The following is a 15,935-nucleotide window of genomic DNA, read 5'->3' on the forward strand; positions in this document are numbered from 1 at the left end:
GATGGATTTTCCAACTCAATAATCAAATAAAAATCAATAATCTTGTAATTGCAACCTACAAAAAACAAAAACCAACCATTTTATCAGACACTTGTTAAAGTTACATTTGCTGCTGCTTAAATAATTTTACATAAGCGTCCCAACCTTCCATTTTTTACTAGCATCATCATCATCAATGATAAAAAGATTACACCCATCCATGCGCTCTCCGCCATGATGTTCATAAAATTAAATGATGAGGATGATGATGATGATGATGATTCATGTAATATACAAGGGGGAGGAGGGCCTTTCTCGTTGTACAAACCCTGGAACGCCAAACATTTAGATTTCATCATCACCATCTTGCTGGTCATCACCATCACCAACGATGCGATGATCCCTCTCATCGCCCCTGCCATCTGCAGCCATTTCATCATCAAAGTCGGAAGCGCGCTGGTTACCACCATAATGCCGATTTCTCCACCCTCGTTCTCGGTCCATTGAATGCCCATGGGAGAATTGGTGCTCACCGTCATCTGTTTTGAGGCAAAAGGTTAAAGGACCACATCCAATCAAACTAATTCTTCAGAAGCCTTTTTGTATATTCTTTTTTTTTGGGTAATTTTATTTCGGAAAATATAAAAAATAAAACATGCCAAAAATTTTCACAAATTAAAAGGTTCCACACAGGGCTGCAACGAGCCCTAGCCACTCACAAAAGCATAGTTATTCACATAAGTAGTTAATTTTAGCAAAAATGCCAAAGGGCATTTCATAACAGGTTAAATAAGAACATTGAGAAATTGGTAGGGGAAAGGAAAAACTGATAAGAATCTGATTTGAAGACCCTTTTTTCAGTGAATTTGATCTGAGACATTTAATCAAATGCAATACAAAAAGACACAACTTATACAAATTACCGTGGACCTGATCTGACGATTTTATACAAAGCCAAAGGTAGGTAATCTCAAAGCTTTTGAGAGGAGGAAAAGAAGGGTGTAAAATACAACATGGCAAAGAGTCAATTTTTAATTACCACTTTCACCATCAGATGCGTCTGCGAGCCTTGCAATGGCATCAATCAGCGCTTGTTCATGTTCCTGCCATTTGTGGGGGAATCAAGTTCGTATTCCTAAAGGACAATAAAAATATTAACATCATGATAAGATGCATTGCGTCCTTACTTTCAGCACTTTCTTTGCCTTCTCAATCTCAATAGGATCTGGATGAGTTGCACCAAAAACCCTCTCCACCTGTCCAAAACCATCAGAGAAACAAAGTCAACATTTAGCATTTCATTAAGGAGCTCTTGTTGTTTGCCCATACCTCTTTAATTAGAGTTTCTGTATGGAGTATTTCAATATCATCAGAACTCTTTTTCCCAATGCCATTTTGCGATGGTGGAAAATCTTTCTTGGGTGGAACCTTTGTTGTCCCTCTCCCTCTTACTGCACCCGGAACAACACCACCACGGCCAATGGACTTCTTAACCCCACGACCTGGTCCACCACGGCCAGATCGACTAATTATTCCTGGATCCTCACCTTCCCATCGGATATCTTCAGGTGAAATCTGGCATTGATAGATATGCAGTAAATCAACCACTTGTTTAACTTCCAAATTTGAAACAAATTAACTAAATCCCAAGAAAAAAAACAATCATATAACTCATGGTCTACAGAATTCCTGCAACTACCATCTCCAGTTGATCATACTGTAAGTAATTTATTAGATATTAATCATTTTTTAATTACTAGAGACTAGAGAGATGAACAATTGCAACTTCATATTAAATAGAATTTCTTTTGTAAAATGCGTAGAAGATTGAAAGCTCAAAAACTCTTAAGACCATGGTTTGATAAAGACAGTTTTGAACTAACAATACTCCTGTTTTTTATTGTTTTGATTTGACAGTTTGATAAAGACAAACTGTTCGATAGCAGCTATTAACTATCTAATAGTTTAAAATATCAAATTCTTAAGAAACAACATATTGATACTTTAACTTTTCTCAAGGAAAAGGATATGTAGATTACTTGCTAAAGGAGATATGATGCCTGGTGGTGGTGGTGGTGGTGGTGGTGGTGTGGGGGGGAGGGATGAAACAAGTACACGTTAACAAAAAAAAAAACTTAAGAAGCAGGCTAAATTAACCAGGTTTTATGCATATAACACTCTCGTGTTGCCTGGCCTCATTTTAATACCTTGACAACTATGGTCACTTCAAAAAAAAAAAAAATGAAATGCTCCACACAAGTGAAGAACGTGTTCATGCACAATCACCCACTGTCCCTTGATTTTCCTTGCAAAAAGATCTGTTTGAAGGGGATCCTCCCTGTACCACTTCCTCCCAAAACTCATTCTGTTTCATTTCCCACACCTAGGAACTTACTTTGACTAAAATTATTGCACACCTCAGGAATACCTAGGCTCATTTTGCGGGGTGTTGCCAGAATTGACCTACCTACCATTCTCATTGCCATGTTTTGATGAATAAATCTTCAATTTGATGCTTGAATAGGTAACTTATTGTATTATAGGTTGTAGCTTATGACTGTTAAAGTTTAAACATTTTAGCCTATGCAAGACTTGGAACCTACAAATTTCTAGGAACCCTTGCACTTAAATTCAAGTCAACATTCCTCGCTTCATTCAAGAATGTGCATGCCTTGCTTTGCACAGTTGCGCCCAAAGCTCTGGGGACCCCTTCCACTTTTGCTTTTTTAGATTGGTAAAAAGCTTTTATAAATTATGATAAAAGAATGTTGTACAAGAGTTTGAATCTGTTAAACAACATAAAATAGCTCTGGTACTATGTCAACCAACATAAAATAAAATAGCAACTCAAAGGTTCGGCTTGGTAGCCTACATACTCAGGAGAAGAGGAAACATATCCACTGTGAGAACAAGAGACAGAACTCTCTCTCTCTCTCTCTCTCTCTCTCTCTCACACACACACACACATCTTACTCTCTTCTTCACTCGCTCTTCCTCACTCCCTAATCTCACACAGCCACTTGCTTATTAAATAAGCAAAAGGCCAAAATACATCAGAATTACACATAAGCCTGTTTTTCTAACATAAATACATATAGGTCCCCATAACTTATCAATATTACAAATACAACCAAATACAATATATCTCTCAACAGAATCCATGCCCAACAGCCCAGCACCCCTTTCTGACAGGTTATCTCTTGTTACCTGTCCCTTTTGTTACCTCTATAAGATATATATACTGTAGAATGGAGTGAACTATTCTCATTTCTCAATATATTTGTCTTGGACAGTGGGCTACTAATGGGTAGTTATTTCTTATCATGTTTAATCTTTTGAAGGCACTAATGCATTACACCCCTCACCCCCAAAACAAAAAAAAAAAGAGTGTAAACCAAATTCAAGCCAAATAGCCAGTTCTCATTCCTGCTCGGGCTTGAGTCTCAAAATAATGCCCATTGTGACAGTAGGTTGTTAACTAGTAGAAACAAATTTAAAAAAGTAGTTTATGCTTCCTTGAACTCCTTGCACGTGGGCATCCTTTCTTTTTTTTTTTTTGTATTACTTGAGACTTTTAGGTTCTTCCAGAAGTTTTTCCAATATCCATCCTTGCAGTTTTCCCAATAATCAGAGTCAAATTGGTCTCTATACAGAAGCACATTTGCATGACAACTTGCCTATTTAATTTGCTTTGCACAATTGAACCATGACAGAGACACACAACAAATGTAGATGCATAATCAGGACAGATGTGAACCACTCAAGGAGAAAAATAATGAAACAAAAGATAGAAAACAGGGAAAAGAAGATGGAACTAGTGCTCTAACAAGTAACACCATGTTAGAATTAGAAGCCAAAAAATGCATTTAAGTATATTTGTAAATCTACATGAACAACAAGCAAATGCAGACACACTAACATCACACATGCATGCAAGCAATGATATCTAATAAATGAAATAGGATAAAGCATATTAATTCAAGCCTTACCTCTTTGAGGTTAACCCATTCCCATGTCTCATTTGTTGTATTTATATCATAGACCAAAGCATGTCTTCCCTAATAAAACAGAAATTGTAAGATTAATTACATACTCCACTAAGGTTAAAATCAATTCAACAACCAAATATACCTTTTTTTGAAGGTAAAAATAAAATTTATTAAATGGAAAAAAGAAATTACAAGAAAGGTGACCAGTAGTCACCAGAAAGAGAAAAGAAAACAAACTCTGAACCCCACCAAAACCCTTAAACAGCTCGACCAACTAAGAAAAACCAAGAACACCCTCAACAGCCAAATATACCTCAACAGGGTTATAGTCAGTTATAACAGCCTCATAGAAGTTGTTATCTTCAGGCCACCTTGTCAGCACTTTCCGCCCAATTAATGGATCAAATGTTGCTGCTTCAGCAGGTTCATTTGCTACAAGGGCACCGGAGGAACCCCGATTAGCAACTTGACCCCTTCCAGCTGCACCTGTGGAAGTGTATTGCATGGACTTGATTGAAGATACACCAGGCAATGCCTGACCCTGTTAGAGGAAAAAAGCAAAGAAAAAGTGACATTAATTATGATCTTTCCACAATAAATATAACCCAAAATGCTTTTAACTTACTGATTTAGACTTCTTGCCCCTGGCTCCTGCTGCAGCCCCTCGTTTTGCAGCCGATGATGATGGCTGCATGGACACAGCTACCGCTTGAGGGTGTAAAGCTGGGGATGGTGCATTCAAGGACAAAGGAGGTACCGATTGTGATGTTTTCTGTTTCTTGCGTGATGCTGAGATACTAGGGCTGGGCATTGAATCATGAACAGGTTGAGCAGTACTGAGAAAACCAGGTTGAAGTCCACCAGCCTGTCTCCACTCCCTAATGGCATTACCAAGTACAGCTTCCAATTAAAAGATAGAAGTTTCCAAAAGTAGTTGTGTATCAAATAAATATGACCCCATAAAATCAAAAAAGCATATTCCATAACATTATTAGACCTTATCCGCCTAATGATGTCATCTGCATTGACTTTGCTCAGAAGCTCTCTGTGTTCCTCATTTGATACTCTGAGCTCCTTCCTAAGTTCTGTTATTAAACCTTCCTTCTCCTGTAAGAAAATGAAATTTCAAGCAATCTTAATTCTAGTCAACAGAAAGCATAATGAACTTAACATGATTTTGCACAGACAAGGCAATTTTAGATACCCAGGTAATGGCATCTGATTGAGCTTTGAATGCTCTCAACACTGAGCTATATGCTTCCTGCTCAAGGAGGTGGATCTGAGTCTCCATATCTGTATGCATCCTCGGGTATGGGACAGAACCTAAAACAGATGATCTTCCATTTCCTGCAACACGACCTCCTCTAGGAACTCCTCTGTTCTGATGTGATGGAGGAAGATCATCATCAGTTCCTGTGGCCATTTAAGAAATAAATATAACATGAGTAAAAGCATGGAAAAACAGTATGGATAATAAACTCAAGAAAATGCCACATTTAATCATAATTGAATGATCTTCTCATTCAATTGAGGAACATTCATGGAACACTGACGAAACAACCATTTTCATGTCATAGATGATGACGTTGCGACAACAAGTGGCGGTAACAAGATGAACCTAAAAGAAAAGCCTAGATAAGAAGATGATGGACTCAAAGAGTTCATATTGCATCTAAAAAAAGCTATAGAAAACTATAACCTACAGAAAGGTTTAAACTCTTTGTTCCTATATATAGGCAAAAAGAATTCATATTAAGAAGACAATCCAACACCAGGAACATTTACTTGCTTTCTCTTGAGGATAAAGAAAAGTTAAGATACAGAAACATTTACTCTTTTAGTTCCCATATGAACACAAAAGAATTCAAATTAACCTTCAGTTCAAAGTGTACTGCATCCGCCATCCAGTCTCTTTCCCTTGTATTACTTTAAGACTAGACATAGGTGATGCCTTGTTTATAGCAACAAGGCACCCATCTAGGTGACTAGGCGGCCACCTAGGTGATAAGGCACCTTCCTAGGCAAGGCGTACATACATACATACATAAGTTTTGAGAAGGAAAAAGGAAAGAAAGAATAGAAATGTAAACGTTTTTTACTACTCTCTTTCTTACATTAAATAAAACAGCAGCTCCACCCTTGCTATTTTTCTCTTTTACTTACTCTCTCCTAAATTTTATCATATAAAATAAAAATATATTCTTCTTTAGTTGCAAGTTTGATAACTTTCTTTTTGGATGGGTACATTTTAAATGAAATTGCTCTATTAAATACTTAGTATATCATAATCATTTTTTAATGTACTGAAATTATTAAAATTGAAATGCTATTATCCTAGGAAAAAATGGAAGAAAGAAAAGAAATTTCAGAAAATAGAAGGGCTGAGCCTCTATTTTTGTCCGAGGAAAGGAAGAAAATAAAAGTAAGGATGAAAGAAGAATATAAAAGGATGAAACGAAATTTTGAGTTCCTTCATGCTTATTTGTCCAAGTTTTAAAGTTTTCAAGGGTTTAAGACAGTAATACATCTTGATTGAACCCTAACAAATACGAAAAATAATAAAAAAGAAGGCCAACTTAAACATACCGTCAGTTTTCACAAATTGACTTAAACATACCCTATGTTTTTAAGTTGGATTTAAATATACCTTGTAGACTGACCCCACTGTACTTAAATATACCCTCTATGAGTAGAATGTTAAGAAACATTAACACGGGACATTACCTGATCAATTTAAATTTTCAACAACCCTGTTTTGCCCTACAAAAACCCATTGGTTGATAACATGTCATGTTTCATTGAAGGGTTAAAAGAAAGTGTTGTGACCATGGGAACTCATTGCTCCACATGTTAAGTTATCTTTGTATGTTTTACATTGTCAAAGTAAGGCGGTGAACCCTAGACGCATAGTTTTCTAGGCATCAAAGCGAGGCCAGGTGATGGGTTTTTCTGAATAAAAGCCATGATCCTAAGGTAATTCCTTGGGTTTGCAAGCAACAACCATCTTCACTATTAATTATCTATAATCTTCATAAAAAATTTATAAGTTTCATTTAGAACATAGAAAATCAACATATTCATGAAAATGGAAGAAAGAAAAGAAATTTCAGAAAATAGAGGGGCTAAGTGTGATCTAAGGTATCGACACACCTTTGTGTATCAACAGGAGTATATCGGTACTTTAATCCATGCACATTTTTTAGCTTTTTTTTCAAATTTTCATTTTTATAAACATTTTTATATTATTTAATAAATAAAATAAAGGGTTTCCTGAAAACACCTTTAAACAGGTGTATCAGAACCCCCACGATACGATAAAACATGATACACCCAATACGGGGCATATCATATTGATACTTTGAACCTTAGATAAGCCTCTATTTTTGTCATAGGAAAAGAAGAAAAGAAAAGAAAGGAAGAAAGAAGAAGATTATGAAAACAATCAATATGTTTTGATTGGATAAAATTTTGAGTTATTCCATGCTTATTCATTCAAATTCATAAGTCTTTGAGGGTTCAAAGCAGTATACATGTTGGTTGAACCCTAACAAATAAGAAAAATAATAATGCATTTTTTATTATTATAATCTCAAAAGGTTAAGAATATAAAAGTATCCAAAAGCAACGTGTCAAAAATATATTGGTGATTAAGCGTGGCGACCCTTCATGAATGCCTTATCACCTAGGCGCCCACCTAAGCACCGCCTTGACAACTAGATGCTATGATACTTTTAAATAAGAAACAACATAACTCAAAATGTTTACAAATACAGACACATAATAAACATGCATGTCAAACACCAAATGCAATTTCTTGTTTTTTTATCAATAACACCAAATGCAATTTCTCCAAACTTCTATTCAAATTTCCTTCAGAAATTCCTATTTTAAGTTACCATAAATAAATAACTTCAGCTAAAATAGCATCAGCATTTGCCCTATACCTCTCAAATATGGTTACTTTGCAAAGTTTCAATAAAAATCAAGATAATATCCAAAATAAGACTCCTTTCTATGTTTAAAAATAAGATAAACTTGACTCAAGTTATCCATCCACTTCTTTACACTTCCTCTTGTTGATAAGTTTAGGTCCAAATGACCAATGAATGGTTTCACCCATTGTTGATAATTTTTTCTCAATAGAAATCTGGTAAGGAAGCAAAAGAAAGACTCAGCACATCCAAGGGCCCAAAACTACTAACCAAAACCACCCAAAGGCCATCATCACCCACTGAGGAAAAGGATAAAACTGTCACCTGGGGGTTGACCATCCAAAGTTATTGTTGCATGGACAAAGACATGGGATTCAAGGTCTGATGCATCTCTGGAGATTGACTCGGTAAGATGGGAAAAAAAAAACAACTAACAGAATCTATATAGAAGTATAAACTATCATGATAGTCTATGTTTTTAATTTAAACCATGGACATGTTTGCCCATATTTAGAGGTTTGAATGAGTGGCTGGCCTCTCAACAAGAAGAAATCTAAGACAAGTACAATAGAGCCCTCCTAGTACTCATCTCATAAAGCTGAATTTCAACATGTTGCATTGCAAATTAAGGCCCTTCAGGGAGGGGGAGAGCTTTTAGATATGCATATGGGCACCTAGCAGAGTTTTCAGATCCATCTGGATATGGGAAGTCAATAAGGGTGGAGATGTTAGCTCTAATTCAAGAAATAAAAGTGAGCAAATCATTGAACCTTATTTTGGGTATTGGAAATAGTTTGGCTGATGGTTTGTCCAAACAGGGGTAAACAGAGAACACTTGGGCAGATGTCCAAGTCTCTAAAACCTATAGAAAAAAGGTCCAAAGTTGAGCTTTGTTAATTTAGCATTTTATAAGAAAAATAGCATTTATTGCATGCATTAGCCATTCATTTATTGTCAAATAAACAAGGAGAGAAAGGAAATATGTTATGTACAAGAGGGAGGATCATGAAAGCTCCTTCATTACTCAATCGAAGCTCAAGTTCATTGGATTACAAGAGAAACTGAATATTATGGCTGACAGTCTAGCAAAGGCTGGGGTGCATAGGAGTCATCTGTTTAACAGCCATTTGTTACCCTGATTTTTGCTGGGCTGGGCACCCCCTCTATTTTTTGTCTTAGTGTACATCCTCTCATGTACATCTTTTGTGCTTTATAATGGAAGTTAACCATTTTCTCAAAAAGCATATGTTATATAGAAGTGTCCCTCAAGAAACCATGGAGAGCTGGAATCTGATGTATGTCCATATAGACACTTCACCCATTTAGGAGAGTGCATGCAACTCTGTCCAGAATGCAGTAATCCTCCCAATTACTTCCCTGGAAGACTATTAGTGGCAGACCTAGAAATTGATTCAAACATGATATTCCACTAAAAGACAGCAGTTTCACCTTCTTGACACAATGATGCATGATACCACACCCTTCAGGTTTTTAAATATTAGAAGTGCAAGAGGTTCCTAGAGCAAGGCACAAGGCAACGCATGCACCTAAACAAAGTGAAATGCCACTTTTGAAAAAAAAAATCAAAAGAAAAACTTAAAATGTAAGAATATATAAATCCAAAATCTGAAAGAAATAAAGCACTCCAAAAAGAAATATTAACCCAATTGCTTAGAAAACCAAGCTATTAACACAAAAATTGTAGCACTTATATTCAAGCCCTTAGACCCATATAGGCTGAACTATTTAAACTATATATATCATAGATATAATAGTAAATTACCTATTCAACAATCAATAACAAATTCAAGTTTGTTTTATCAAAACTCATCTACAAGCCAATTGAGGCACCCATGGGTTCAGGTTGGGTACACACCACAAAATGAGCCACATCTCTAATGTCTAGGTTAGAGCATAATGTTAACATGAAGTTTAGGCCTTGTATGTTTTAGTCTTTCATAGGCTAAGCTATTTGAACTCTAAGCATCAAATGAAAAACCAACAACATAGTAAATCACTAATCAACATAAATTTCAAGGTTAACTCATCAACCATTCTAGCAAGAAACCAGGTGAATCACATTAAGTTCAGGTTAAGCACACCCACAAAACGAACCTAACCTATGAGCCATACTTCACAGTACCCTAAGGCTTTAGGCAAGTAGTTCAACTGCTCATTCAGCTGAATGCACAGCTGATTCATTCACTGGAAGTAGGGTAGGGAACCAACAGTTTGAATGGGGAGCATCAAAATTCATGTCCACTGACAAGACTGTAAATTTGGCATATATTTATAGCACAGTGTGTATTCTTGTTTGCTCAAGATCATGCTGTTTTCTATATCCATTGTAATTCCTGTTATTAGATAGTAAGAGCTTGTTTACCATTTCATCATTAAGTCTTTACCCGTTTGTTATTGATAAAAAAATATTCATAGCTTTACACTATTGTTATAAAAAGGCTTCTTTCTATATAGGACAAACAAATAATATATCAAGCCAACCAAACCTCATCTAACCTGTTTAAAGACCTCTAAACTATTCCATTCCACCATTTAACTCTACTCCGATCCACATTTTTACAGAACATCAGTCCTAATGTTGTTTCTTACATCCTTTAGAGCCCCAACTTGTAGCAAAAAATTCCCTCTTTTTTTATCAGTAACAGATAAATGAATTTTATTAATTATGTAAAAAGAATAGATCATGTAAAAGTGCCATGCACCCCAGACTTGGTCATACCATGGCCAACCACTCTCTTTACAGGCAAGAAAATTGTCTTCAATGCACATCATTCAACCACATTTTTTTATAGATCCATACTAACAAATTCTAAGGTTAAACGTTAGTAGATCTAGCATGACCTGTACTAATATCATTCTGTTATCTTTATAGTGATGCAGTATGTTTCATTTGAACTATACCAACTTCTTTCCTGCTGTGTTGGTCCATTATGTGCACATAAACCATATGCATATAACTTAATAATCAAAAGAAGTGCTAATTCACAATAACAAGCAATTTTTTTTGGAAAGGATAAATATGATGTATTTCATACACATGGCAAGCAGTATTTTTGCTCCCCCAAACTTCCAGTAGTTGTTGTAAATGGTTGTCTCATGTACTACAATAGTATTTTAATTTAGAGAGTGTAATCATGTCTTTTGACATTTCTAGAAGTTCATAAAAAAAATTCTGTTTTCTCCAACCATTTCTTGGGTTAGAAAAATAGTTAGCCATCATAAACTGTAAAAATTACAACAAATATGTTTTACTTTCTTAAGGATCACAAATTTCCTCACAGTCAAAGTTGGGAAACCAACTTCTCTGCAATGTACATGATAAATGGTTTACAAATGGTGCATTAACAAAGGCAATTGGGACCTTGTCCAAAGCTACTCTCCATATGAAGTATCCTATACATGAATATTTGTTATGGAAGTTCAGATACTCGTCTTCTTTACAAAATCTATACTATTATAAAAAGTACGAATGAGGACTTGGAACTTTTCATGACTAAAATGCCCACACTTTTTATTTAGTCCATCTCTAATTATATATATATGAAGGTTGAAATGTAATTTCAATTAATGCTTTTCATCTCATTTAATCCCCTCTCATTAACTCTTGTATTTAAGGCATTAATTCCCATTTTCTCTTATTAAATCCCATATTTAAGTTATTTTTTTTACTAATAAATGCTACTAATTAGATCTATGTCCAATACTTTTAACAATATAAACCCATATATTTTGAAATTTTCTCAAAAACAAAGTTATTCTTTATCTAAGTGATTAGGGGTGTTCATTCGGTCGGTTCGGTTCGAATCGTTTGGAAATAGAACCTAACCGACATTTCGGTTATGTCATTTTCATGAACTGAACCTAATTTAAATCGGTTCAGTTTGGTTTTAATTCGGTTAACTCATTTAGTTAAAATATAAATGTACTTTATATTTTTATTAATGATTATTATTAAAATATAACAACATTTATAATTAAAATACATATTATATATTATTAATGTAAATAGTAATGTTAATATAATACTAATGCTAATATTAATATGAATATTTATAATTAAAATCTAAACATATGTGTATATTTTGGTTAATTTGGTTTTCAGTTCGGTTTCGGTTGCATTTTTTCTCAAACCGAACCTAAAACCTAAAACCGAAAACCAAAAATTTTAAAATCTTGAAACTGAACTGAATCGAAAATTGAAACAACCAAACCGAATTGAATTATTCGGTTCAGTTCTTGGTTTGATAACCGAATTTGAACACCCCTACAAGTGATGACTAAGCAATTCAACTATCCAAATCAAATTGGCCAACCCATGAAGTTATAGTTAGATAATAAAATTTTTAAATAGAAATAAATATAGAAAATTACAAAAATGTAGAAAAAATAGGCACATTTATTATATTTTTTATTAATCAAATTAAAGAAAAAAGTGTAATAAACAAGAATTATTTTTATTGATTATGAAAATGAAATGAATAATCTAAAACTAACAAAAAATGAAATTATTTTCCTATTTGGCAGAGACCAATAGTTCAACTTTTGGGCAAATCTATCAACCTTTAATGTCATAAGTAAATAATAAAAATTAATAAAATATAAAAAATACATAAATAAAAATACATAAATTTTACAAAAAATCATTTGGTAAATAACAATATTATTTTTATGCACATAGAAATAAAAAAAAAAATATAGAAAAAATTGAACACACCTATAACTCCATATTTACACTACTATTAAAAATATAAATAAAATTGTGAAACTTTTTTTGACTAAAATACCCATTTTTTGAATTTTATCCCTATTTAATTGTGAGGTTTAAAATGTAGTTTGAACTACAATTTTCACTTCATTCAATTCTCCCTCTTTAAATCTTATTTTTTTGTTCGATAAATAAACAAAAAATATATACACTAAGAAGGTCAAACATTACAAAAAGAAGAGTCCAACCAAATAGGTAGGCTTGCCAATGATACCCAAAACTTTGTATCCCAATATGAGGTGCTTACATAATGAGATCCAGATATTGTAGTCTGCATCTGAATAATAGTTAAAAACAAAAAATATAAAATGCATGCATTTTATAGAAAATTTTGGATACATTATTCCTATCATTATCATCATCTAGAATTGCCATGTGCAAATCAAGTGCACACTTACTAGTAGCTACTATAAGTGTGCATCCTATGATTATGATGGTTTGTTGGTGTTGTTTTTTCTTTTTCCAAGTTCACGTTTCTCCTCATTTTGATGGTGAATCCTTTTTTTTTCCTCTTCTAAGTTGTGCATGGGCAAAGAAATAGGTTGAGACGTGGAGTGCAGGCAAAATTTAAAGATTGGCACCCAGTCTGCAAGGGTCTTGGCTAAAAGATGAAGGCCACAATGCCACATAACAAGTCCCTTCAGTTGAAATCATACGTTCAGACTCGAAAGTTGCCTCGTCTAAAGGAAATAAAGAAACAAGATAAAGAAACTTTATGTCGCTTTTACCATAGAAGCGGATACAGAAAACTCAAGAAACAGACAAGGAAGAATGAGAACCAGCTTGACAATGATCAATAACTCCCTGCACAACTCACTTCCCTCGTGAAACTCAGATCTTAGCCTCTTACATGTAATCCTAGAGATGGTGATGGTTGTGAGTTAATTAGGGAACCTCTATTTTTGTGCTTAAGATTAGCACAACAACTCAACCCAAAATACAGAAGTTTGGTTTCCTATGGAACCCAAAAGCACCCCAAATACTATCATGATTAATAAATAATCAATGTCCCCAGGTTAAAACGGCATAAGAAAAGAAAATGTTGAAAAAACAGAAACCCTAGCATTTTCGGTGCTTGGAACCGATTTCAACTCAATTGGGTAAAGCTGGCTGTCGAAGTCTAGTAGAAATTAAAACAAAAATGTTCCCAAAACAGGAAAGCTCCAGCTCAAAACCACAAATTTCATATCGATGGATCAAACTCTAAACCCTAATTCTCTTTCGCTACTACATACGCCTGCTATATAACGCCGTTTCTCAGCTCCAGCAAGAGAATATCACCGAAACAATAATGTCAGGAAAATTCTCTATATTCTAATCAGAAGAAAGAGAAAATTTTGCACCAGAAGCTGCTCAAAGATGGCAAAACGCGTCAAAAGATAGGATCTTGAAGTAACTCACCGCTGCTGTCGGAAAGCCCGTAGTCCATAACAACGTTATATTCCAACTGGGTATCTCTGCTCGAACAGAATCGACTCCAGACTTCCAGGAAAGCTAAAGAGAGAGAAGGAAAATTCAGAAGCAGACGTTCCAATCGACCACAAAAAAGAAGTTTGCGATCTTCTTGCGCGTTCTTATTCGAACCATAGCGGAGAAGCGATTACTTGGATTGCAAAGCGAGGGTTCGAGCGGGAATTCGAGGGTCGAGTGGGAGATTTCGCTGCGAGTGTTTTAAATCAGTGAAATAAACAGAGGGGGAGAGAGAGAGAGAGAGAGAGAGAGAGCAAGAGAAGGGAGCGAGGTCGACCACAGTCGGGGGCTACGAGAGGAAATGCGGGGAAAAACACGGACTTGAAATAAGTTTTATAGCGCCCTCTTTTTTTTAATTTGTAGTTGGGTTTGAGGTCCGGCCCCGCTCGCTTCGCTTAGATTCTGCCATTCTGGCGTGTGCGTCTAGGGCTTTCAGAAGTTCGGGTTTCTCCAAATTATAGCGGGGCACCTTTGCTTTAAATAGGCAAAATCTGGACATAAAAATGGAAGTTGAACCAAAGAACCAGTGACACGTAATCGAACGTCTGAACCCGACCGGACCGGATTGATGTACTAAATGAACCGGTCATTCCTAAATCCTAACCTTACTGAGTGCCTGAGTCAGTATTTGGTGTCAAGTATGTGTTACTAGGGTCTCTAGTGTGGAACGGGATCTGCTCCTCACAGGCACATCTACCGTGCATTGGGAACATCTCCCATGAATAATAAGTATGGGAGATGTTCCCAATGCATGGTAGGATGTGCATGTGAGCCCTGTGTGAGGAGCAGATCTGGTCTCCTCTAGTCTAGGGTGAGGTGAGGATACATCTCCTACTAGCAAAAACCACATGAATATAACATGTAGCTGCACCTTAAAAGAATATATATCTTGTACATACATATTAAATTCACGGTGAAATATTTTCAATGCATGATTGGATGCTTGTATTTTGCTTTCAGGAGACCCCATTTATTAGTGCGGGGTGCCCTTAAAGCCTATTGATCATACCATAGAGAACATGCAATGCAATAGGGTTGATCTCATCTCCACCTTCCAAAGTGATCTATAATTAATATTGATGCAAATGAAAAGTGTATAAACAATACATTCAAATAATGTGTGTGGAAATAAATGTATATAACAAAATAGATGAGTGTGGAAAAAACTAGAAAGATAATGTTGAAAATGAAATCATTCAAAATACCCTATGAATAGTCTCGATATATGTTAAGACTTAAGATGAGAAAAAAAATAGGCTAAGATGATTTGATCATATGCATAAAAGACCATTTACAACACTCCTAGGAAGAAGTAATTGGCCGATCTTTTTATTACAAGCTATCGAAGAAAAGCAGAAGTGACCATATATAGGTGAAAACTCATTTTTAAACTAACAAGGTACACATAATTTATAATTAGAACTTGTGTCATTAATGTAACACATAATAATAAACTTTATAAAATTAATCCATGAAAACATCATGTTGTTTTTATTGTATTTTTTAAGGGAATATTCAAAATACATGTATTTGTCTCTATCTCATTTTTTGTTGGTCTTTGTGTCATTGTCCTTGCTCTCAACTTGGTTTGTTTTCTTTTCTTTGCACTTTATATTAATATTATCTTGTGAACAACATTTTTGCTTAACTTCTCACAATAGGAGAGGCTACTAGATGCTTGAAACTCCCTTTTATCATTTTTAGTAATATGTTTTATTTAATTTTGTTCATGTTTTAAGTTAATTATAATCATTGTTTTAAATTGTGGGTTCTTCATCC

General features: G+C 34.9%; 1 protein-coding gene across 1 annotated transcript; it reads right to left on the reverse strand.

Moving 5' to 3' along the window:
* Window positions 1–6: 6 nt before the first annotated feature.
* LOC104597548 (protein EMSY-LIKE 3) lies at window positions 7–14,583 on the reverse strand. The gene is made up of 10 exons (XM_010259153.3): window positions 14,088–14,583; window positions 5,173–5,381; window positions 4,966–5,075; window positions 4,594–4,846; window positions 4,282–4,509; window positions 3,969–4,037; window positions 1,309–1,554; window positions 1,167–1,235; window positions 1,019–1,082; window positions 7–518 (listed from the first exon to the last, which is right to left on the reverse strand). The coding sequence occupies exons 1-10, from the start codon at window positions 14,113–14,115 to the stop codon at window positions 325–327; spliced, it is 1,470 nt and encodes a 489-aa protein (XP_010257455.1). The 5' UTR covers window positions 14,116–14,583; the 3' UTR covers window positions 7–324.
* Between the last annotated feature and the right edge of the window lie 1,352 nt (window positions 14,584–15,935).

Source organism: Nelumbo nucifera, chromosome 7 (assembly GCF_055504915.1).
Source record: "Nelumbo nucifera cultivar China Antique chromosome 7, China Antique-T2T, whole genome shotgun sequence".
In the NCBI taxonomy this organism is placed as follows: Eukaryota; Viridiplantae; Streptophyta; class Magnoliopsida; order Proteales; family Nelumbonaceae; genus Nelumbo; species Nelumbo nucifera.